General features: G+C 39.2%; 4 protein-coding genes, 1 long non-coding RNA gene and 1 pseudogene across 6 annotated transcripts in view; 2 read left to right on the top strand and 4 right to left on the bottom strand.

Moving 5' to 3' along the window:
• The window catches only part of LOC144630669 (polyubiquitin-A-like), a 115,543-nt pseudogene extending 101,803 nt beyond the window's left edge, over nt 1-13,740 (bottom strand). Inside the window, exons 1-2 of the transcript XR_013566598.1 lie at nt 12,477-13,740; nt 11,556-12,090 (exon numbers count right to left, since the gene is read on the bottom strand). The product of XR_013566598.1 is annotated as a polyubiquitin-A-like (transcript). The remainder of the gene's footprint in view (nt 1-11,555; nt 12,091-12,476) is intronic.
• Nucleotides 1-25,879, top strand: part of LOC144630691 (malonate--CoA ligase ACSF3, mitochondrial-like) — a 165,645-nt gene that overhangs the window by 118,467 nt on the left and 21,299 nt on the right. The window lies entirely within an intron of this gene.
• The window catches only part of LOC144630925 (uncharacterized), a 97,311-nt gene that overhangs the window by 68,176 nt on the left and 3,256 nt on the right, over nt 1-25,879 (bottom strand). Inside the window, exon 3 of the mRNA XM_078489283.1 lies at nt 24,007-24,077. Coding sequence (XP_078345409.1) covers nt 24,007-24,077 — 71 coding nt within the window. The remainder of the gene's footprint in view (nt 1-24,006; nt 24,078-25,879) is intronic.
• On the bottom strand, nt 4,653-6,075 carry LOC144630726 (polyubiquitin-like). The gene has a single exon (XM_078489107.1). It carries the CDS (start codon nt 6,073-6,075, stop codon nt 5,620-5,622), a length of 456 nt encoding a protein of 151 aa, XP_078345233.1. The 3' UTR covers nt 4,653-5,619.
• On the top strand, nt 9,731-10,285 carry LOC144630727 (uncharacterized). Its single transcript, XR_013566606.1, has 2 exons — nt 9,731-9,886; nt 10,065-10,285. It is a non-coding gene; the product is annotated as an uncharacterized LOC144630727 (long non-coding RNA).
• LOC144630926 (uncharacterized) lies at nt 19,712-23,537 on the bottom strand. Its single transcript, XM_078489284.1, has 3 exons — nt 23,523-23,537; nt 22,723-22,917; nt 19,712-20,908 (listed from the first exon to the last, which is right to left on the bottom strand). The coding sequence occupies exons 1-3, from the start codon at nt 23,535-23,537 to the stop codon at nt 20,453-20,455; spliced, it is 666 nt and encodes a 221-aa protein (XP_078345410.1). The 3' UTR covers nt 19,712-20,452.

The raw sequence follows: 25,879 nt of genomic DNA, 5'->3' as shown, positions 1-25,879 counted from the left end.
TCGGCACGAAAATATACGATAGGTGTGTTCACAAGAAAGGTATAGCTTGATAAATTCGTAAAGATAATACATTTTGGCGCAATTCCGATTTCATTGCAGCAGTATTTGTTCATAGCAAGGGCGATCAGTGTTTTGACCACAAGTCGTACTGAGGCCGAGAAACGGATTAACAATAATATCGTATGACGCGTCAATAGAATGCCTGTGTGTTATAGAGACGGAACTCTAAATTTACCACGCTAGGATTTCGCTTGCAATATTCCTAATCTACCAGTTGTAACTTTTATACAAGGGTCCATTAAATTCGTTTGAGGAAATTCGCGTCACTCGATCCAGTTGTATTGACAGAGTCCCGGGGGGTACTCCCTAAAATTTTTTACGGGGGTGTGTCGTCGAGTCTCTGAGACTCTGGACCTGTTCCAGAGAAAATAAGTTGAATTTGCGTCCCTGTTCCAGACAAACATTGCTAAATAGGTACCCTGTTTCAGACAATATCCACAATGGAAATATATGTAGATAGCTATAAAAACACTGGCGTATACATCACAAAGCACTCACTGTACTCTGGCTCACTTGACTTCTTCTGTGGCTCGGAGATAAAGCGATGAGAGGAGCGGAGTTTCATAGCCAAACTTGATCATGTTTAATCAGGATTCTGGGGAAAAAATCGACCCTGTTCCAGAGTCAAAGGGTGATTTGTATACCCTGTTCCAGAGTCGGAGAGACAAAAAGCATACCCTGTTGAGCGGCACATACCCGTGTAGCCCTTATAAGGGAGTACCCCCCGGGGAAAAGAGTACATGATTATATGAATACTTTCAGTTTAATCTGTCTCTGCTAATTAATTGTTTTCCGTTCACAGAGCTGAGCTAAGAACAATGGAATCACAGTACAGCTTTACACCTTATTTTAAGCCGTTATCTATATTGCTTTGGCAATTTACACGGTTGCCACCGTGATTTATTTAGGAAGTTCAATGTTTCGAAAGCATTTTTTATCGCATTTAATCGCATTCGCTCCACCGCTAACAAACTTGCAGAAAGAAGGAACTTTAACAAGGAAACTATTCTAGAATTGTAAGGTAATGGTTAATGTAACGAAAACATAAATCGGAATTTCTCACCTTCAGATGTTTGTCGTAATAGTTTCCGTATTCCTTGTACATTCAATAATGAACTTTTAGTCCTTGACAACCGCAAACGGAATTGATATGGGTTTGTGAAGGTTCACGGGAAAGCAGCCGCAGAAGTCACGAATAAACACGGAAAAGGATAGTGTGGGTATAAACCGAATAAAAGTGGGTCCGCAACGCGTACATGTGAAGGCTTTCATCTGAATAAGAGTTGATTATGAATGAATAGTGGATCAATGAACAGCGCCGGTCAAATGTAAGTTGACTGTCACTCGAAATCTCAAACGACGACTCGTCTCGAAACTCCTAAACTTCGCGAATTGAGTCTCCGGAGAACAGCTTCGAGTTTTGCGTCGAGTGATTCGTGTTTCGGAACGAGAAAACAAAGAACCTATCAATCAATAAACTACTCACGGGACTGATGGAGGAAAATACTGCGCTTTATTTTGACTCAAGGAGCACAAGCTCCGACGTATTTCGAGGTGTACTGTCACAGACGCGGAAAAACAACTTGATAAGTGAAATTGTTTTTTTTTTACCTTTTGACTTCTTGAACATCCATTTCTTTACGGTGGCATATAAGGGGCATCACGATATTTTTCTATGCCACATCAATATGCGTTGGTGACTAATTTTCCAATTTCCAATTTTCTTTATTTTTTTTTTATTTGTGTTGTCCTACAAGGTCGTTGGTTGCAATCAGCAGGTCAATCTTGTTAGTCCAAGTAAAAATTACAAATGTTTCTCGTCCCCGCCTACTTCATTTTTTGGGGCCGCCTCTCTTTTTTCATTATTTGTTATTGGAATAGTTGAAACGAAAAAATCCAACAGGTGTTACTTTCACTTTGTACTGAGTTAAGAATTCTGCAAGACATGGTTTTTTCCTGGGGGTTTAAAACGAAATCAAGCCAAAATTCCGTTTTGAATAGGTCATTTACCTTGCAGGATTTATTTTGCAAGTATGCTTCTGGAGAATTTGACGATCGAGGAAAAGACATCGATTTTCGAACAACACACGGAAGCAATGCAACAAAAAATAAACAAAAAATATTGAAAAAAAAGTGCCCACCCGCTCTCTTTTTTATAGAAATCCAGACGAGAAACATTTTTTTTACTTGGCCTTTGTCCTGCCCTTGTTGTCGTGAAGCATCATAAGATTGTTTTTATTTTACCATCATGAGATAGTTGAGCCTCCAGATGTTGCACGCAAATATGTCTTTGCACTATTGAAAGTAAAAAATGACCGTTCAAACGCAGCATGCGCATTTTTCGCTGGTCTTACTTACCAACCATGCCTGTCAAAATTATTGTTGGCGGGAGGGGGGGGGGGAGGGGGGGGGGGGGGGGGGACGGGCTGCCCAAGCTCAAGTTGTGAGTCAGTATGGTCATACAGTATTGCGTAATAAAAGTTACGGCGAATATATACGAGTTCGTATGGGATAATTTACAATACGTTTTATGTGAAAGGAATATTGTAAAATTCTTTATAAACATGCCTTATCGTACTTCAAAGGTAGGGGGGAAAGAAACTTCCTTTGTTACACTACCTAAAAAGTGGTCATAGCGGTGCCGGGCAACCGAGACTGCGCAGTAGCTATCGAATGGTTGCTAAGGGCGTAGTGAATAGCTTGACAAAGTTCATTGTTTAGTTCGCATGTTTTGGTCTTGACCGTGCACAAAACACAATAGCTATTTGCATTTTGATTGCTCCTTTGAAGTTTGCCGGACATCAAAACAACAAACAGTGATAACGGTGACCAGTCTGGTCAAAGTTAGGCTTGCGAATTATACTAATTGAAAATAACTCCAATGATTCAGAAATTATTTCCCATCTTTGTTTGTTAAATTTCATCCGTGACAAATTTTTCGCTTATTATTCTACGCCGCCAAAACATTCGCAGTGACGTGAAACATCAGGTGAGAAAAATGGCTGAAAATGCCAAAAACATCTCAGCGGCGTAAAAAATCAAACGCACGCAGTCATTGATATTTAAATCTTTCTGAGAAAACAAAACTTTGGTTTGACGTCTTTCTTAGCAACGGCTTGATTTACATGGACTCGCACCGTTTCCAGGCACTGCTATGTCTTCAAAGAAAAGTGCCGACTTTCTCCCCCCCCCCTGTTCAAAGGTGTATTGCTTGCTGTCTGTACGCTTACTTTGCTGATTTGGGCCAATTTCAGCGAGTTGTCGGTTTCCCATTTAAAAAGAGACGTTTGGGCGTTTCGAACTTGAGTGTCAAGCCTTACCTCTACTTTAGAGTGGAAATCCCTGGGAGTGATTACAGCTGTTACTGGGAGCTATTGGGACTCGTCAGCACGGTTTCCAAATCTAAATGACGTTAGCTCAATAGCCGACGCAAATTGCACTATAACCCGTACCATGTATCAAGTTGTACTTTGAACTCACTCGCCCCCCCCCCCCCCGAATCATGCGTTGCCACGTCACGTGTTTCGGGGAGCAAGAATACAAAGTGTCACGATGTTGTTTTGCAGAGCAAAATTAAATGTGGACGGTCACAGTCAATCCAAATATTTGTACTTATAGCAGCTTATCACCAGAAAAGACGTCTTGTTCTGCTGAAAAACCATTCTTATCACATCTCTTGCAAAAGACAAAAATGCCGCGAAAAGGTTCTTTAGCCTGGTTTTAACTAGCGTCGCAAGCACAAGCGCAAGGATAACAACTCTTATTTCATAGTGAAAACGGCTTCGACGCAAGCATAAGCACAAGCGCATTGCATTTTGATCCTTGTGCTTGTGCTTACCGCAAACACAAGCACAAGTATCAAAATTTTTCCTTTTCTCTTGCTTGCAATTGTGCGTGCGTCGCTAGTGAAACCAGGCTTTAGCAGACAATCAATCAATCAATCAATTAATTATACTTTATTTAAAGAGGGTAACACCTAATAATCAAACAAGAAATAACCTTGTGGCCCTCTCATGACCACAATTAAAAATCTATTACAATTAACTAATTATTATTGTTATCCGAGATTACAATTAATCTATTAAAATCCCAATGCCGTGGATTTTACACTCCTCAAGACAGGAAACGTTTAAAGCTATTAAAAAAAACAATTTTTAGCAATAAACAACACTGATAAATTAAAAACTACGAAACAGTACTAAAAACCCTCAATGAGAGGTTAATCAAGAAATGAAATCATGACTTTAAATTAATATTAAAATACAAAAAACAAATAGAAAAATTTACTATCGGAAAGACGCAGACGCTTGACTATAAAGTTATGACTTAAGACCTGATTCAAGTTGAAGTGAGCCATTCGTATATTCTTTCACCACACAGTGGAAATATGAAAACTTTTAAAGGTCGGAATTACATATTTAATCTTAAAATTGAAATCAGAGTTTTTACGACTATACGTTGTATTAAAACTGTTTCTAAATTATTATTTAATTTAGATCATATAAGCCCAGATGACGTCACATGGTCACAAGTATTGAAAAAAAATAATTGCACATATTTTGCTCCTCCCCACCCCTACGCAATTTTGACACGTGAGTGTGTTTTACCATTCTCCATCATTGAAAGGTGGAACAGGGGTACTAACACGTATATTTAACAGTAAAAACGATCATACTTTCGTGCCTTTACGAGTTTCCCATCAAAATACGTTGGTAGTTTAATCTTAAAATAAAAATGAGATCAAAATAAGTATTTTCTTGTTGCTCAGGAGAGTAATTTAATCAATTTTCTCGAGTCTCTCTCTCCATATTTAAGGCTTGTTTTTAATGATAAGTCTTTTTCCTTTTCTTTGTGCACCTTTTAATGATATCAATTACTATCGAGACTTGTTGTCTTCAGCTAGTAGCTTTTTAAACTTGTGCACGTAACTAGCTTAAAACGTACTATTCGCTATCTACCTTGCTTCAGGAATGCAATGATACTGAAAACCTGATCGTTTTGAAGTTCCTCCCCATCCAAGGTGAGATTTTGGTGGCTTTTTTTTACTGTTGTAAATTTTTCCTTTCTAGCTATTTGACTCTCATCTTTGTCTTGGATTTTACCTTTTACTCCTTTTACACCAACCGGCATTTTCAGGTCATTTCTATGAAATGGAACCTGCACTGAGATTTTTGTTTGTCTTAATTTTTTTAAAACGATGATGGGTCCCCCTATTTTTGAGTTTAAAATGGTTAAGGGAGTTCCCACACTCCTTTAAGAGCAACAGCATTGCCTGCTAAGCTCACGTTTCCGACCATTGTTTCTTATTTAACATTGGAAATCGGTAAATATTTAAACGAGAGTTATTGCCCAATCCAAGCAAAAGTCAAAAAATAGTGATAAGTCACTGCAATCGGTTACAAAATGACGATTGACCTCTCAAACGCATTTAAAAGCCGCCATTTTTTTAATGTGCGGGCGCTAATCACGCGAGAAATTATGCACAGTAAGGATGCGCAATACAATACAAACAAATGACCTCAAGTCTCTTTACACTTTTGCTTGACATCAGGTTGAAGTCTAAGGATTTACGCATTTGTGTTGTGGGTTCCTGGCCAAGTACAGGGTTGATCCATTCTGAATATCGTAGCTATCCAGCGTGCGCTCATTTTCAAGTTCCATGCCATTTAAGGAGAGACTTTGTTGGTCAGATGGAATCCTTTCCTTCTCTTGAAGTATTTGCTTAACATATCCAATAGTATTGCTTGGTTCTACCGTTAAAGTGATTGTGTCAGTCCGAATCTTAACGAAGATGTTAAGGGGGTAGTGCAAGCGAACACGGGAACAATCTTGAATGCTGTAGTTCATCAGAGTGCCACTATCTTGGAGCTTTGTCCCACCAAATGTCAGAATTTGCTGGTCAGGTAGAATTCCTTCTTTGTCTTGAATAAGCTCTTTTAAATACTCGATAGTATCTCTTGGTTCTACCGTTAAAGTGATTGTCTTTCCAGTCGGAATCTCAACGTCAATGCGCATGCCCTTATGCAAGTAAACACGAGAATGGTCTTGTACTAACTGTAAGGTCGGCCCTCTCTGAATGTTGTAGTGAAACAGAGATTGCCTATCTTGGAGTTGTTGCTTAGCAAATGTTAGACGTTGTTGCTGACAAGAAATGGTTTCCTTTTCTTCAATTAACCGTTTAACATGCCAGATAGAATCACTTGGGTCTACTTTCAAAGTAATGGTCTTGTAAGGCATCTTTACAAAGATTGTCTGGGGAGACTGAAAAGGTGGGGCGGCAACTGAGAGCTGAAGGAGACAATAAAACATTTTCATCAACAGTGATCATACCAATCTCGCTAAGTAAGAAATAAATACAATTTTGTAACACTTTTTCAGCGATTGGTGAACTACAACTAGAACCAGCAATATCGGAACAGGCAGAAACATACATGTCCTTGAGTGAACTGGGGCGCTATTAGTTTTGTAGTACTGTCACTTTTCTTACCACATATTTGTAAATATGTTTTTATTTTTAAAATAGTTTTTTAAAAAAGTTGCGTCGACGTTACTAAACATCTATGAAAAAGAAACTTTCCCTTTTCACACAGCAATAATTTTCCTTCCGCTAAGTTAGGGCTTGTTCATATGGAGGAGAGTTGTCCTTTGTAGGAGGGTTACCCTCTTCCCTGAGCTATCTTTTGTCGAGCGTTTATATATGAGAAAGTTGTCCCTGTTGGCCCTCTTGGTTCAAAGGACTGGCGATAGTTGTTTTGAAACGTCTATTTTGGCTGCCTTTCTAAATTCAGGTACGCTGAAACATCGACCATAGCCTGTTCCAGGCTCTTGTCTCTTCCCCACAAACCGAGAGGCTCGGTATGGGGGGTAACCCTCTACCAGGGACAACTCTCCTCCATGTAAATAGGCCCTTACTGTTACAAGTAATCATTGTTTATGAATATCGCCAGTAATCGTTGCTCTCCATTACGACTGCAAAAATTAAGTGCAGTGAATTCAAGGTGATTTAACTACGGATAGACTTCCTAATTCAGTAGACGTAACAAAATAATGGTTACATTTACGACCTGGAGTAATAGAGTCTGCTTACCGACTTTGAGGTTTCCGCTGGTGGATCGAAACGTGCGGCGCTCTTTCTTGTTGAGTATTGTGGAACACGAACTGAAAGAAAGCATTACGTTGTTCAATTTTCAGACTGATAATTTCTGATAATTGAAAGCTTGAAAACGTCACCACACCTTCTCCCCCCTCCCCCACCCAAATGTTTTTTGTTGTTGTTAAATTTTGAAAAGGGGTTTCATTTTGGGATGCTGAAACTTTCAGAGGCCTCTTCTTTAAGGAGGATTATGATGTGCAAACTGTTTACCCATGACTCTTGACGTTGCCATGCAGGTTAGTATGCCCAAATGTTACGTTTTAATGATATTTTTTCAGTAATTTTGCAGTATTACGTCATGTTCGCATCCTATCATTTGTATTCGAATGAGAAAATAGTGAAATCGAAGGCCACATAAGAAGAAGCAAAGAGGAGTTTCCTTTGACCATACCCTCCCACTATTCACGGCCGTGGAAGTGAAATCGAAGGTCACAGATGAAGAAGAAAGAGGGGTTTCCATCGACCATACCCCTAGGCACAGCTGTGGAAGTATGAACTTGCATATATGCGTCCGGGGTATAGGAACACGTAGGAGCGGATAGGAGCGGATAGAGCGGATACAAAAAAGGGCGCTTCGCATCATTTATCCTGAAGCCGAATCATATGCTCATGCCTTACAGCTAGCTCAATTAGTTAGAATGGACATTAGAAGAGAAGACTTATGCGGTAAATACATGACTCAAATGAAGTCAGATGAACATCCTATTCACCATCTGTTACCGAGACCAGCACTAATGGAGTCTAAGTATAATGTAAGGCAGAAAGCGCTAAAGTTTTACCTGTATAATAATGCCATTACATGTAGGACAAAGAGAGCTGAAAGCTTTTTTACATTTCGCTACTTTTCGTAACTAATTTTATGCGTAGTCCTTTTTTGATAGATTTTTTAATTGTAAATAGTAGACTTATCATTTCATGAAAGTGTCACTCGATAATTCAGTTTCTTTTAGCTGCAAAAGAGTTTAAATAAACTATTATTACGGATCAAACGAGAACGAGAGTCTACGAAAATTGAGGAGAGTTTAAATTCTTGCTAACTATTGACCACCAGCTCTCATATACTCCGTCTCGTGCTCTCACCAAATTTGAAACGGCTGACATTTTTGTGAGAGTAAACAATAGTTTTCCTTGTTTTGACAGATTGGGCTGTGTGAACGAAATGGCTGATCAAGAGGCAACGGCCAAGATAACAAGGTGGTCTTGTTAACGAGGTACTTGTCAGGCGGGGTTGTACTGCACTCTCGTTCTCGTTTGGGTTTACCTTAACCAAAAACTAATCTCTTGGGTAGTGTAGGTTCACCTGCACTCTGCAAAAAATACTCTCGACAATGGGTGTATTCCGCCTCCCGAATCGTTGTCATGAGGTTCGCTTCAATGAGATCAAACTCTTTCAAAATTTCATCTGTCACAAGGTATTTTTGTGCCATTTCATTCAAGCGGCCTGAACGATAGTCTTTCCATAGCCCTTCAAGTGTCTCTAAAGAGCTACATTCCAGTGTAATTATCAAGCCCCCTTGTTGAGTGTTCACAAAACGCACTTTGCCCTTGTCCTTGAGATACTGTAGAAAACCATTTAACTCCTCCGGCCTAGATGGATTAACAGCTTGAAAGTACTTGTTCGCGATAAAATTCAAAACAGTGGGCGATGTTTGTTGTTCAAAGGGTGCCAATAAACTCTGGACACTTGACTGTATTTCTCGTAGAAATGTTTTCATCATTGAAGCTATTCCTTTAGGACCAGGATCTGAAATGGCCGCACAATCCATTCGTACTCGGATTTGAACTGTTGGGAGACAATTCTTCCAATAAACTAAATCTGGAATACAACAATACTAGAAACTAAAAAAAACAAACCTCAATCTGAGCAGGATGACTTAAAAGGGAGAATAATGAGATAACAACCACATTTTCTATTCCATTATTACTTTCTTGATTCTATTCTCTTCCATAATATAACAAACCAAACCCACGCAGACACTCAGTGAATGAAACGGATCACAAGGCTTCATTCACCCGGTTGACGTAGTGGTAAGCACAATCTATTAAATTTGCGATCCTGTCTTTTTGCAATGCCAGCTTAGTTTTAACTGCTGAACCGTCACATGGCCTCGTTTGAAGCCGTTTCCTTGCGCTGGCCCATCTAAATCATTTCTCCCTCGTCGTGGCAAAAATGACTGCGTGGCAAGTTAAGAACTGGTACAAAGAGGTGCCTTTCAACAACATCATCAAAACGTCTCTAACCAAAAAGCTGGAAAGTATAGAATTAATTTTTAGGTAGAAATCTGATTGATGGTTCGAACGTTCATACTGGAACCGTGGACTGAACCGTACGCGAAGTAATCGAGACTCAATAAATGATCTGGTGTGCGTAACCTCGTGATTTAAAATTTCCGCCACAAGCTAATTCAATGAACCAAAGCGGCCGCGCCAGCTTAGTAACCAGGCATTGGTAATCTCGCGCGCGTTTTTGAGAAAGCTTCAAAGTTCAGCAGTCAAGTGTAATCAGCAGTCATTTTGGTAGTGGAAATGGACTCTTCTTTATCATCAAATGAAACAAAATGTGTATACTTCGAAGAAAAAAAAGCGATTTTGATCACTGTGATCGTCTGGTCTCAATTCGAACGTTCAATGCGCACAAGCGAAGGAAGACAGTAGATCACGACGCAAATTTTGGTAAGTGCAACTACATGTCTTAAGTATGTACATGAGCTTACATTGACCGTTGTTCGCTTTTGGTTCGATTGATTTTCTTACTTTACCAGTCAAAAAATGTTATTTACAAGTAGGATCATCATCTGAACATGTTGCCGTCTTCTCATTTTATTTTTGATCGTACATATTATAAACACAGATGGATTGCACAGCCAAGATCTTAAAACAGACTCGTCAAGCGACCTTGACTTTGGTTTCTCAAGTGATGAATGCCCGGAGGTTCCAGAATTTGCCGCCGAAAGTCCAGAACTTAAAAGTATATACCTGTAAGTATATTTAAACCATTAAGAAAACTATGGACGAGTATGAAGTTTAAAGGGCTTGGAGTTTGTGTGATGACCTTGAGCTATGAGTTTCCATAAAATCAGTTTTTAAAACTCCCTTTAAAAAGGTTTTTTTTTCTAAAGTCAGTGCTGTTTAGTAGCCCGTGAATTTCTTTCTGAGCGTTATTCCTAGGAAGGAAATCGACGGCTACACGATACAAAGAAAAGTAGAGAGAACTCCGATTTCTCGATCTCTCGGATTGTGGAAACTCCCAATTTCTCGAACAAAATTTATATATATATATATATATATATATATATATATATATATATATATATATATATATATATATATATATATATATATATATATATATATATATATATAGTCATGTACTAACTGACCTCCAGATGATTGAGAGCTGGCAGCTGTGGAACGGAGCCCATATGTGGATTGTTGCACTTCGTCGAGCTTATACCTGATGTCCTGGGCCTCCTGCCGAGCTAAGCATTGGGCGCTTGGACTTGTGGTTTTAAGTTCCCCTTCAAGCTGATATTTTCTGCCTTTGGCTTCCACTTCATCATCATCATCATCATCATCATCATCATCATCATCATCATCATCATCTATTAGCCACTTTAGAATTAAAAATTACATAGCTTTAACACTATGGTAGGGTTAAAAGACCCATAAGAAATCACCAGGCTTATACGGGAGGCCACCTCGATTTGAGTCTGCTTACCAACTCTGAGGTTTCCACTTGTGTCTCATATACTGTGGGGCTTTCTCTTGCAATGCGTTGGGAAGATTGGTCTAAAAAAGGAAGTTCTTCAATGAAAATCAACACTGTGCTAGTGCTGTCACTTAAAAATAAAAAAAATGACGTTTTTTAACCACATCACATGTTTTTATTTGAATAAAAGCTGACTTACTTGTGGCGGCTTGTGGACACGTGTTGTTAACGAGGAGGCCACCAGCTCAGCCACAAACTTCATTATAAAAGTTGTTGACAAATCAACAATTCCCAGCTTTTTAAACTGCATTTAATCAAACTAGGATCGACGAAAATTGGTTAAAAATGAAACTATCGATCCCAAGGCAAACTTTCCGAATTTATACCTGCTGAGATTTTTATGAGAGAATGGTTTTCGCTCGTTTAGCCGGCACATCAGAGTTGCAATAGAATGAGGAAGAAACAGAGATTACATCATTTCTTCCCATGACTCCTGTTAACCGTCTCACCCAACTCTCATCCCTCAGCCTACATGTGCTTTCGTTTTCGTTTGATTTCGTCGTAAAGAAAAAAAAAACATATCAAAAACAATCTAGTTTCATGGGTAACAAAAGTACAAGCCCTCAAATTTACCTGCACTCTGCAAGAAATAATCCCGACAATTTCTGTATTCTTCCTCCAAAATTGTTGTCGTGAGTGTCACTTTCGTGAGGCCAAGCTCCTTTAGAACGTCTTCTGTCACAAGGAATTTTTGTGCCATTTCATTCAAGATGCCTGAACAATAGTCTCCCCAAAGTCCTTCAAGTATCTCTAAAGAGCTGCATTCCAGTATGATTATTAAACTCCCTTGCTGAGCGTCCAGTACAAGCACATTTCGCACGTCCCTCAGATACTTTACAAAACCATTTAACTCCTCCGGCTTAGATGTGTCAACACCCTGGAAGGAAATTCAAAACTTCTTGCGTAGGGGGAATGCCTGCATATAAAACATTTTCTCCACTAAAAGCTGCCATGGGCGATGCTTGTTGTTGGTAGGGTGGTATTGGCATTACGGTTGCGCTCTGGACACTTTGTTGTGGTTCCCGTGAGGTTGTCACTATCTCCGAAGCTCCTCCTCTAGCACCAGCGGCTGTGATGGCCTCACAATCCATTCGTAATCGAATTTGAACTGTTGAGAGACAATTCATCTAATTAACTAACTAAATCTGGAAAAACAATACTTCAAACTAAAAAAACTAATTCTGAGGAGGATCATTTCAAGGGGAGACTTTGATGAGCTAAATGACTACATTTTCTATTTTTTTTTTCTATTTTCTTCCATCGGGTAACAAACAAAACCGGCACAGAAACTAGGCAACATCAAATGTGTGATTCTTTATTTTTTCAAGCAAGTAAATTTCAATTGTTTTACTTTCCTTGGGCTGGCCTATCCAAACATTTCACCCTTGAAGTGGGGGAAACGACTGCGTGGCAAGTCATAAACTGATACAAAAGTGTATTTTTTAACAACATGTTCCAAACGTCTACAATCAAATAAGTTATGTTTTAACTGACCTCCAGATGCTTGAGAGCTGCCAGCTGTGGAACGGAGCCCATCTATGGATTGATGTACCTCATCAAGCTTATCCTTGATGCTTTGGGCTTCATCCCGAACCAGGCTTTGAACGTTTTGAGTTGTGGTTTTCAGTTCACCTCCAAGCTGTTCTTTGATGTCTTGGGCTTCATCCCGAACCAGGCTTTGAACGTTTTGAGTTGTGGTTTTCAGTTCACCTCCAAGCTGTTCTTTGATGTCTTGGGCTTCATCCCGAACCAGGCTTTCAACGTTTTGAGATGTGGTTTTCAGTTCACCTCCAAGCTGTTCTTTGATGCCTTGAGCTTCTTTTCGAACCAGGCATTGGACGTTTTGAGTTGTGGTTTTCAGTCCCCCTTCAAGCTGATCTTTGAAATCTTGGACTTCCTCTCGAACTGCAGTCTCTAACAATTGACTTTTCTCTACCATAACATCTTTTATTTCCTTTTGTCCACTCTGGACACCTTTTAAACTTGTCTCCAAACGTTCCATCCCTTCTTGAGTTGAGGACTGAAATTTCTCTATGGATTGCTTAACATTTGTGTCGTTTTCGTACCACTCCAGAAGTTCCTGTGCATTTCTTTTATCCTCGGCTGTGAGAGGGTCTTTTAAAAAGTTATCAATGGCCTTCTGCCATTCATGTTTCTTTGTAGGGCTAATTTGCCATGCAATTCTCACCAGTGCCTCGGTAATATTTTGCCAAAGGGATGGAAACTCGTCGTCTGTTACCTCCATGTTTTGATTAACGTGACCGTACACCGAATTACGGTAATATTTTATTATCGCTAAATCTGCAGCTTAACTGTGGTCTGTAGCAGTTGGTAAGGCATCCCAGCCCATGGCAGGAGGGGTGAGGTTACATATTGTCCTCAGCAACCTGAAGAGCAACGTTACATCAAAATCTTCAGACTTCCCGTACACCCCTGGGGAATAGTAAAGACAGTCCCACTGTGGCTTGGTGAGCTTTGCTGCTTTGAGTTGTTTCTCTGTGGCTGGATTTTTTAGTATTGCGGGAAGGTTACTTGGTGGACAAATCTGGTCAAAAATCTCCCTCAGTATCGCAGTACCTCCACTTATTAAAAGCCGTGCAAGACGCTGAAAATTTCCTTTTCCTCTTGTTGAACGAAGCACTTCGTCTGGGTCTGGGGCGGCGGCCATTTCATTAGTCAGAGCAGGGTAAAAAACTGATATCACCGGAGCTCGATAAATGGAGAATATGAAGAACTATCACTTCATGAATCAAATTGCAAAACAATACCACTTTCTACAGCATAAACCGAGGAGCCATTACCGCACGTCTGTAAATAAATAAACAGTGTTGTCAGTGTTCCGTATTGGGATCAGGTCGCGTGGCACTCTATTAAACAACGGCTACTCCGAGAAAACAACGCTAAAAACAGTTGCTATGGTTTTATTTAAATCAATATCAAGATAAGTGGAATACATATTTGAGAGTTATTACCGCGTTGTTTTTTCTCGGTTACCCAATACCGTCTTGCACGCCTTTTAATTTCCCGATACCACTTTTCGCTGTTACGTTTGTTGTTAAATTCAAGATTTTATCCGGTCTACTAGCCTTGTATAATTTAACCATATCAATCTGCATATCTAAACTTTCCTGATACTTAGCAGTTTTTGCAACTAAAAGGTGCGGTAGATCACGGCCTATGGTGTTATAGCTATGAATTTGATTGAACCAACTCTGAAAGTTGGTACGATGGCTACATACAATGGAAAGACTTGTGGACTAAATTGCTCATTAGATAATCACAGCGAACTTGAAGCCTGGTATGAATGTATTATTGAATGTAAATTTAGTTTATTGAATATAAAATTGGTTTATTGAATATAAATTTGGTTTATTGAATATAAATTTCGTTTATTGAATATAAATTTAGTTTATTAAATATAAATTTGTCCTTATTGAATATTGCAACAAACTGGCACATATATACATTGAAAGATAAGGAAGAGCAGAAAACAGTTGACAAATTTGCAACACAAAATGACCAAGTGGCTCTATCACTGTACATTTGTTTCTAGTTCCAGCAGTTCAACTGTAAATAGATGGTTTTCTGCAGACATTTGCATATGCAAGATAAATTAAAGTTTTCACGGTTTGCTGATTCACACTAAAAGTTATTCACAACGAGGAATATGGCGTCGGGTCGAGCGTCTTGTATATACGAAGAAGACAATAACATCCCAATGTTAGATAAAGTGTACTTAGGTTAACTTAGGGGTAGACCACTTCGTTCATGTACATGTAACGAGCCGAGATCACAGTGTTTTGCTCGCAATCAACATTAAAACTCAGTAAGAGGAAGGATTACGTGATGCATTAAAAGAATGTTCTAGTATTGTAAGCTTGGAGAAACAAAATTCAGTCTAAATCTACCAGCTGTAACAATTGATTTAGTTTAAATTAACAGCTTTTGCTTAAACCAGGGTTTCCTAAAAGTATCAGTAAACTTACAACAAAGTTACATTCGCTTGGGACTGCTGACAAAGCGATCGCACTGGGTCACGCGATTTTCGGGCGTTTATTTTGAGATAGAATACAATTATGAAACTTTTTAGTTTAATACACCTCTGAATCGATGTTCTTTCACAAAACTAAGAACGGATGAATCATTAAGTATAATTGTAGACACTAGCTGAGGTCGGTAACAACTCAAAGGCTTCCTCAATACTTGAACCTTGATTTGCTTTGGTTATAATTATGCGAATTTAAGCAGGGTCTTGTCTTTGTTGACTGAATTCGTTCGGCAACTCACAAACCGACAGAAATAGGAACAAAATAATAAAAGAAATGCGAGCTAATGGTTAATGTAACGAAAGTATACATATCAAAGTTTCTCACCTTAATTGATCTGTCTTCTTAGCTTCGGATTTTATATCTCTCCTTCACAACTGTAGTGCGAGAAGCGGAACTGATCTGGGTTTGTGAAGGTTCACGGGAAGGCAGTCACAGTAACACAAGGCAGGGACAGGGTGGGGCAATCGAGATCCCTATCTTTATATCAACATGAATACCAGCCAATTCCAGACGTCCGTTTAGAAAAACGAAAAAAAAAAAAAGAAAAACGAAAAACGGGATAAGCGCGAAGAACGGCGAGTGAAAAAATGGCGAGGGGTTTGGGGCGAAGAAGCCCTACCATTATTAAGCGATGACGTCATCGCTTTATGCCATCGCACGACCGGCAGGATCTGTTGTTTTTTTCTGCAATCAAACAGAAATGAAGTTTGCCTTAACAAGAAATGGCCGCGTAAAACACAAAAGCAAAATACTTCCGTGCAGTTAAAATGGAACACTACAATGTATAAACAAAAGAGCCTAATTTAAAATGATGGGATCTATTAGATTTAGTCGACAGGAATTTGTAATTCTTCTAATATCAGTAATATACAGCCGCTGTGAACAAGAGTCCGTTTGACCTTTCTGCATGCATTGCGTGCCATATTTCTTATTACTCGGCGACCGCCCCTTCTTGCGCTGCTTCCCAACTTACTGAACGCCTGGAACTGGTACGTCAATAACAGGATTTTGCCTGTAGAAAACTCAACAAACATCTAAATAAATTTTATGGTTTTAGCAAAACCTCGAGCATGTCGAGCAAGGAAACGGAAGGATATATAAAAGAAACTATCAGTGGATGTGTCCACGCGCTTGAACTTCCGGAGTTAGTGGGAAGGGGTTCTGCAATATTGGCTTCGGCGGCAGGATATTGAATGGTTTATATGAGGTTTTCAATCTTTAAAAAGGGTGTCCTTTTTGTCCTATGGCATTGTGATCCCGGTGTGATTCTAAGATGAGGTTGATATTAATTTGCTAAAATAAAAGCGCATAAACGTCCACCTAAGACGAAAAAGATATTGTCCGATAACACATACCTTCCCATTAAACATTCTATGCTACGGAAAAGCCGAGCAGAAAAACGGCCTGGTTAACCCCCGGGTTGAACTCCTACACGTTGTATTTAGAAACATCACTTATTTGTTCCCCCAGAGTAAGGAACGTATGTAGTGTCTTCAGGGGGTGGGGTGGGGGGCAACCTCCCCGGTGTTGAGTGTACGCAGTCACTCAAATGGTTGTTAACAGGCTAGGAACAATACACACAATGCCCCTCCCCACCCAGGAGTACAAATAGGTACCTGCGTGTCCTGCGGTGCCAAACTGCGATGGAGTAGCTACAGAAACCTGCGTTAACTCTGACTCGTTCCCAGTCGTCTCTCCGCTTCTTCCTTCCCTTGATTCTCTCCTAGATTCACGAAGGACTCAAAAGACGACAGGGGACGAGTCAGGTGTTAACAACAAAAGTTGTGGGTTATTGGACTCATGAAAACTTATCTTCAAGCGTGCCATATCTACTTCCCAAAAATAGTCCAATTTTATATGCTAGAAAAGAATGATCCGGTCAGACGGAAAATTCGTCCAGTTAAATTCGGTGTCACAAATCAAAAAATTTTGAGGACAGCTTGACGCTTTGATCATTTTCGTTGTAAGAGTTGTAACTTTCTTTCCGGATCTCCCGAAGAAATGGATGCATGTCTTAAAAGTTACTGAGAGGCTTTCCCCCACTTAAAGATTCCCTATTTTAGAATTTCCCCGGTTCCGTTCTGGTTCCCTGCTCCTCATTCCTCGACTTCCCGTTCTCTATTTTAGGGATAGCTGTTACTGAAAGTGTAAAACAAACGACTTTAATTTTAAGGCCTTTACAACAGGTTGTTCGAAAGCCAGGATTAAGAGTTGATCCAGGTTTCAATTCAAGTTATAACTGGAGGACATAAAATAAAAACAGAAAACCACACTGGAAAGTTAAAAAATTGAAATCACAATTCACGCTAATCTTGGATAAGTTAAATCGTTCTTTGATCAACCCGGCCCAAACTTCTAAATAGCCAGCATTTCGAAAAGGAGATTACCTAGCTACTAGTCTTCTACAGGGCTAGAGAAAGAGTGATAATAATATAAGGGTCTTTAAAATTGATTACTCATACGGTATAAACGAATCATGGGCCATAGTTTGTCCTCGTCTGTCAGCAAGGCTTCGCTCATTTTCGGACCCAGAGCCGCTTGTCCTTTTTAGCCGGCAGAGCCTGGGGCACAAGGAACAAGTGGCTCTGGGGACACATGATTTTTTTGCCTAGATTTTTAACAAAGATAATTTAAATCTAGCCAATCAAATTAACCGTAGTAAAAGCCCTTACAACAAAGGGAATTTAAAACTGTTTATTTGATTTGCCAAATATATATTTCCTTTGTTAAAGATCTAGCCAATCAAATCATGTGTCCCCAGAGCCACTTGTTCCTTGTGCTCCAGGCTCTGCCGGCTAAAAAGGACAAGCGGCTCTGGGTCCGAAAGTGAGCGAAGCCTTGCTGACAGACGAGAACAAACTATGGCCCATGATTCGTTTATACCGTTTGAGTATTCAATTTTTAAGACCCATTATATTATATACGGTGCATTGATCAATGATGACACACTTTAATTCCCCGATCAACATATTTATTCTCCTTATGGATGACATACATTTCTTTCAATATTAATTCCGAGAATTTGGTGATGCATAAGGACATATATGTTATTTGCCGGCCGGGAGGTCCGTATTGGGAAAAACTGTACCCGAGGTCTTGAGTACGGCCCGAGGCCGCAGGCCTCGGGCCGTGCTCAAGACCGAGGGTACAGTTTTTCCCAATACGGACCGACCTAGGCCGGCAAATAACGTTTTTATTTTTTTCTACTTTAATTTGTTTGGAAAAGAAACCAAGGAAAAATGTGTCGCAAAATCTTTGTTTTTACGCGCGGATTTGATTTGATTTGATTTGAGTCCGACTTGATCGACGAGCAAGAATGAAGAATGCTGTTTGCTATTTAATTCCGAATGAAATAGCTTTACTTAAAATGAACCGTACTCAAAAAAGGTTTAGCATATTTAATTTACACTGCAGAGAATCAAGAAAAGCAAATGAAGTCATAAATAAAGCACAAATATGCCGCAAAACTTAACACATTTAAATCGATTTCAGTCAGCTTCCCAAACAATTCTCGATAAATTCTCTTGAAATAATTTTTGCTCACAGGGTGTTAAGGCTATTTCTCTGACTCAAAAATACTCTTTGGCTGGAAAGCAGTATTTTAATCTATTCACACTTGTATTTAACAAATTAATAATCTCTGTACTTTTCCCAGCAGAATTTTATTCTGATAAACAGTGTCATACTGAATGAAATGCGTAGTGTCTACGTACGGCACAATATTGTGATAATTAATTTGTCCGTTTTTAATCAAAGAATCTCATTTCCTTGAATGATGGCAAATAGTGTTCTGCTTTAGCAAAACTTGACAGATAAACAAGGCAGTTAAACTCATAGATAGAGCCTAAAAACCGCGGTGAAGGTTACCGCAATGGCGTGAAAATCATTGCAAAATGCACAAACAACGCGACGGCAAACTACGAACGGTAAACTACAACTCGATTTTGTTGAGAAAGAAATAAATACTCGCCTTTTGAAGAACTTTGAGGCCTTTAATTCCACTGCTTTTTAGTCCTTTCAAATTTACAACGGTTGGTAAACTCGAGTAAACAGCTATTTCGATTTTGGAGAGCAAAACTTTCATGTGTTCGTTCGTCTCGCTGCACACTGATTTCGCGCGGAACTGAATCCCGTTCCGTTGATTCCCTGCGGCCCGCGTACCGTTGACCGCGGTCAAGATCGGAAAATTCCGCCCGCTCCCGGAACCAATCAGATTGCAGGATTTGGTTCATCTTGCCCACTCACGCGCTGAGAAAAAAAAATAAAATATAATATCTCTCGGCTTAGTCACAGTATGACGTTCTCGCGAAAATCTTCTATCCCTAAAATTAAAAAGAAATCACCTCAGTTTGTAAATGAGTAAATCATGTCAAAAAAGGTAAAAACTGGGATCACTACGCTATTTTGAGGGCAAGGTGTTTGTAAGAATAGCCTGATTTTGAAAACTTAGTCACTAAGTACGGCTACCATATCTGTTACCTTGAAAATGTTGAAATAAATCGCTGGAAACAAAGGTTTTTTTATAAAAAATGTTTCGATCCTCTTACATTTATATTTTTCTTTACAAAATGAGAATTACAGGTGTAGTAGAAAAAGTGATCTATCAAAAAAAGCAAACAGAAAAAACGCTGCAACCCCCCACCCCCCTCCTCTGCCATGACTTACTATTATGTATAGAAGATGCTTCCTTGAACCTATGCTCTAACCAAAATTGTGTATCAACATGTTGGCGCACTACCTAGTGTGCAAGAGCTTTTGATTGTGGAAATAAACTCTGAAAACTATTGTCGTTCTGAACAGACCTGCCCTTTCATTGTCAAAACAAATACCTATACTATTGCCAGCTGTGTTGGCAATTGCTACTTACAGTACTACACTGTATATGAACTTATTCTGTGTATGCCACATGTTTACATGAAGCTACATGGGCTACTCGAGTTGTCAAGCTTTAATTTGCAAGCTCAAAAAATTAAAAATTATAACCTCCTTGTTACCTCCCAGAACATGCTGCTGCCCATGAGGGGAAACAAATATAGTCCATGCCATGAGGTCTGATTCTAAACATTTGTACTTATAACCCACCGATTACAGTAATTTTCGCGCGCGTTCATTGGACAAAACATATCATGTGGTACAAAATAGGATTTTAAAAAGCAGTGCAAAACAAACAAAAAGTCACCTTCTCAGGTCTAACGTTTTAATCAGATCACAGTGGTTATTTCAACCGCAGTTACGCCGTGATTATCACTGTAGGATGTTTCCTATTTACCGGCGATAAAGCTCGTCGTAGAAATTAATCGGAGGGTCATAAAATAAACAAAAACCCTTCCTGGGTTGTAGGTATATTGGATGATAATGCCCTTGGCTGAAAGAAGGGGTTTATTTACTAAATATACTTCTAATTGAATTAAATGCATCTTTTTAACAGCAGCCGCCTGATGTGGGACGTGTGGGCAGAGGCTCAGGCTTACATGTAATCTTGTCAAATTCTCTCCTTAAATTGCTAGGTTCTGCATTTTTAAGTAGATATTCAGCCACTTTCTGTATAAGTTCTTGAATTCCTGTATTTTCCTTTGCTGACGTTTCTGCTCTGAATTTAAACTTGCAAGCAGATCTGCCCATGCCCTCGTAATTGCAAAGTAGCTTTTCAGCTTCTCTTATATCCACACTCTGGTCCACTTTGTCAATCTTATTACGCACTAATACCATTGCAGCTCCACTAGCATTCCTTGTGGCATCTCTGTAGTAATCCAAAAGTGCTTGTAGTGATTCCATATCATCACAATCGTAAACCAGGAGCACAACATGGCTTCCAAAGTAGTGTTGGCGGGTCAAACGAGCATATCTTTCCATTCCAGATGTGTCCCAAAGATCAATCTACATGAAGAAATCACAAGTCAAAAAATAACTTTAAAACTTTTTTACCTACAATTTTTCTACCATTCTACTTCAAAATGACAGCAGCATATACTTGGCAATGTTACACTATGGCTGGGGTTTGGGTGAGGATACACTGTTCAATGCTTTGATACCCCAACTCTTCAAGGTTGTTAAATATTTATACAAAAGCAGATAAATGCAGGATACATGTCTAGCTTATGTCAAGTACTGTTATGATCACACTCAAGTGTACAAACGTGTGCCAACAGCTATGATAATAATGTTATGAAGTGAAATATTATCTTTAGAGCTCAGTAATTTTAGTTCATGAGTAATTGTTTATAACTTTGTAGATCATGAGTTTCTTGTGATTTAAGGGTCCGACAGTCCCAAAGAGATTTATAGTTGTTTATCTTTTGAGAGCCTTTGGCTTTGATCGGATAGCCTTCTTCAGTGGATATGTTTGGGTAAGTGATCATGTGTTCGAGGGTTTATCTCCCACAAGAAGTTTCTAAGTTTAGGTTGTGTTGGTTATTAAGTCGAGTGTTTGTATTAAACGTTTATGTTCCCACGGTAAATGAACTTGGAAATTTTAGCTGAACTTGGTTTGGACCTCCATAAAGGTTTCTGTTATAGTTTCGTGTCTTATTAGTTTACATTCTTCCAAATTTGTCATTGGTCGTTTACTCTTTATTGTGGTTTTGCATGTAGGTCTGTTTGTATTTGCTATCTTAAGTTAGTCTTGGGAATGTCTCAAGGTTTCCAAGGTCACAGAGATTCGAACCCAAACATGTCTACAATTTTACTATATAGTTGAGAAACCTTCGAGGTTAAATTTAGTAGTAGAATTGTAGCTGTGAAGAGCCAGATGTAGCTGAAGAAAATAAAGAAGAAACTCAGAAGATCTGCTTAGAGTCTTGGTTACCTCTCGCCGAGCTTTTCCCCCAAAAGACATTCTAACAAGTTTGGTGGAGAACAGGTCTTCAGAGTTCGATATGGCTGGATAAGTATTTTCATTTCGTAGTGGACAAGCATCTTCAAGAAATTGTAAGTAGAAACTTGTAACTGGAAACCATTTAAAACCTTGCCGCCATGGGGGATCGAGAGACTCCCATCGAAATGAGCTGGAGATACCCATCACAAACATTGAGAAACATCCCAGAAAGAAAAAAAGGAATGAAAATCTACTTTGGAGGGTATTACTATCAAGTTGCCTTTTGCCTCAGTACATGTATGTTTCAAAAAAAGTCCTGTTGCATGCGCAAAACCATTTAACCAATTAAATCAGTCAGTCAGTCAGTCAATCTCGTCCCCAGATGCCGCAATCCTTCTGGTCTGCGCCAGGGATCGTTGAGTTTCCCGATCGCTGGTCAAGGGGAACGCGGGCTCTGGGAACGAAATTGTCAGTCAGTCAGTCATTTAATCACTTTGAAACAGAGGTTAACAGAACTCAAAAGTTATCTATTATATTAATATGATCTTAATATCCAGAAAACAAGGTGAAACACTCGGGTACCCTGACAAGCACAGCTATTAAGTTTGTAGCTTTTCACAGCCCATAACAATCATTTGATAATATAAAAATAAACTTCTTTTCTAAAAAATAAACAATACCATACATTGCTCGGATCAATTTAAGATAAAGCCACGCACCAATATTCTTATAGCTTATAAAAGCTGGTGAAGCACAAATAGACTATCGAAATGAACATTTTATTTTTTTGTTCATTGTTCTCATGGCTTTAATATGAAATGCGGTGGCGTTATCTTTAACCGATCTCCAGCATGTGATTGAACAGCTCATTTCTCACTTTAATGGTTTTGTCTTGAACTGGGACATTGATCTTGGCCTCTGCCAAATGATCGAACTTCGATGTATCGTCTTTGAAGCCATCACCTCGAAGACGGCGAAAAATGGACGTTTTTCCAACTTCCGTCTTTCCACACAAAGCAACTTTGTACAATGGTAGTATCTTCCAGTCTTCAGTCTCCTTCAAACCCAATTTCTGTTTTAAAAAGCAGGATCACAAATCAATAACGAAACTGACAGATTTAAGGCGGTTCCACTGTCCGCCATTTTGCAAAACAGTCATACATTAATTGCAAAAATTTCGGACGATTTTAATTTCGGACAAAAAAAGTGTTCGAAAGTAAACCGTCCGAAATGTTTAAGCGTCTGAAATATTTACAGCACAGTACAACTGTGCTAAGTGCACATACAAACCCGATGTGACAAGGAAGGATTTTGATAGCAAAGAAAGTGGAAGTTGCAACCAAGGAACTAGAACCAGATAATCCTTTTGAAGATCTTGTAACAGATCATTAAGCCACTTTGAGCTTCAGAGCTTTTAGTTTCCTTTATGGAGCGAATTCTAGTTGAGATACGTAACGGTTCGATAGTAACTGTTATTTTCCCGTCGGTGTATCAGTAAAATCTTGAGGGTGCATTAAAACTATAATTTCCCACATGTTGTTTCGGTATAATTAGTGTTTTGTAGACGTAAATTTACGTAGTTATGTTTCAGCAAAGAGGTGGAAGATGTACACGCATGATAAGAAAGTTTCCATTGCTAGAAGCTACGCAGCCCTGTCACTCCTTTCTACTCCCTACAGCTATCAGCTTCATCTTTGTTTTTGAAAAATGTCTCTCCCACTACGTGAAAGGTAGTCTCACTAGTAAAACACAAGAAAGAAAGATCAAGATGGCTGCCAGAAACATGGATACTGAATAGTCTTCTCGTATACAGTGTAAAAATCGCGGATAAGATAAGATAAAATAAAATAAAGCACGGATTTCAAAAAGAAGTCGTGGACGACAAAAAAACCAGTCGCGGATGAAAAAAGTTGCTGGTGGAAAAAAGAAATCGCAGATGAGAAAACAAAGTCGATGTCCCTTCCAGGCCACCGTAAATACAACCTGCAAGCAATCATTTAACCAATCATTGCTAGTGCTCACGAATGTAAAGATCAAGTAAATTGATAATGTAACAGCGTTTTCGAACTACAGGATTATTTATAAACGGTAAAAACGCACGATTTATAAACAAAGTAATGGCCTCATTCATAAGCTGGAACAATAGAGTTGATCGACTTACCGACTTGGATGTTTTCACTTGTGGACCAAAACCTGTAGCGATCTCTCTTGTATTGTACCTTGGAGGGTGAACTGAAGGAAAGAAAATTTTTAGTAAAAAGATTACTTGTGACGGCTTTTCAGCACCCTTTATGCGAACAATTAGACTTTCGGACCACAGACTCACGAACTTTATGATAATTGGTCAGCAAAATAGATCGTTCTGATAGAAATAAGTCTCACCACTATGCCAATTTCACGTCTGGGTCATTAACAAAATTAAAAGCTAGAAAATAGAGAAGCAGCTCTAAGGTAATTAAAAGTGCTAACGTTTAGTAACCCGTGAATTTCTTTCTGAGCGTTGGTCCTAGGAAAGAAATCGGCGACTACATGAGGCAAACAGCAACTCTTTGACCTCCGTGGGATTCGAAGGGAATGACTGGGTTACTTATTTGCATTTTAAATTACCCAAGAGTTCATTATCTACCTTCTCGTTCTTATTATCAGTGATGCGTGGCGCAACATTGCATTCGCAATTGTACCCTATGTAAACAAAAAGTCATACTAGCTGACCTCCAGATGATTGAGAGCTACCAGCAGAGGAACGGAGCCTATCTATGGATCGTCGCTTTTCCTCGAGCGCATCTTTCAAGGCTTGGTAGCGCTTATCATCCTCGATGTCTTGGACCTCCTCCCGAACTAAGCATTGAAGTTCACTTGTGGTTTTCAGGTCCCCTCCAAGCTGATCTTTGATACTTTTGGTTTCCTGTTGAACTGTATTCTCTAAGAATTGGCCTTTCTCGTTTATTACATGTGCTGCTCTTTCGGGGGGCTTCTGAAAAAAAATTGCCCTGTAAGGGGAGGTGCAAAGTTTCTACCAGAATGCCTAAAATAGCTTTTCTGAGATTCTGAAAATTAACATGTTCTACTATGTTATGTACCAAGTAGCATCAACTCAATCCCACCAATGCCAAACTATCCTGCAATGGATACATTACCAAAACATGTAAAAATTTAGGCAGCAACAATTGTCTACGCTTGCATTTTGGCGTTCGATTTGTGCTCTCTCGTGCCGTTGTCGCTTTAATTGTTCTTCGTTGAATCAGCCTTGCTAATTCTTTTCGCATTTAAGTTGAGTTTTAACTTCACATTATCATTTTTTGGTGGAGTGGGGGGGGGGGGGGTCATATCAAAAATTTAAGATTACCAGGGGGGTCAGTGAAAAAAAAATCTGATGAAGAGGAGGGTCATTATTTATTACAGGCACTGTCTATCAAATCAAAGCAGACCCACCCCACCCCATATATGAACGGTCCCTTATGTTGGTACTATTATTTACTTCGTTAAACAAAATACAGTAGAATCTGGAAAGATTCCGAAAGTAAAATCTTGAGGGTGCATTAAAACTATAATTTTCACACATGTTGTTTGAGTATAATTAGTGTTTTTTTGGCGTAAATTTGCTTAGTTATGTTTCAGCAAAGAGGTGGAAGATGTACACGCATGATAAAAAAGTTTCCATTGTTAAAAGTTGCGCAGCCCTGTCACTCCTTTCTACTCCCTATAGCTATCAGCTTCATCTTTGTTTTTGAAAAATGTCTCTCCCACTACGTGAAAGGTAGTCTCACTAGTAAAACACAAGAAAGAAAGATCAAGATGGCTGCCAGAAACATGGGTACTGAATAGTCTTCTCCTATACAGTGTAAAAGTCGCGGATAAGATAAGATACATTAAAATAAAGCACAGATCTTAAAAAGAAGTCGTGGACGACAAAAAAACCAGTCGCGGATGAAAAAAGTTGCTGGTGGAAAAAAGAAGTCGCGTATGAGAAAACAAAGTCGATGTCCCTTCCAGGCCACCGTAAATACAACCTGCAAGCAATCATTTAACCAATC

The sequence above is a fragment of the Oculina patagonica genome, chromosome 11 (genome assembly GCF_052425735.1).
Source record: "Oculina patagonica isolate OP01 chromosome 11, crgOcupat, whole genome shotgun sequence".
In the NCBI taxonomy this organism is placed as follows: Eukaryota; Metazoa; Cnidaria; class Anthozoa; order Scleractinia; family Oculinidae; genus Oculina; species Oculina patagonica.
This window is presented reverse-complemented; position numbering and strand designations above follow the sequence as displayed.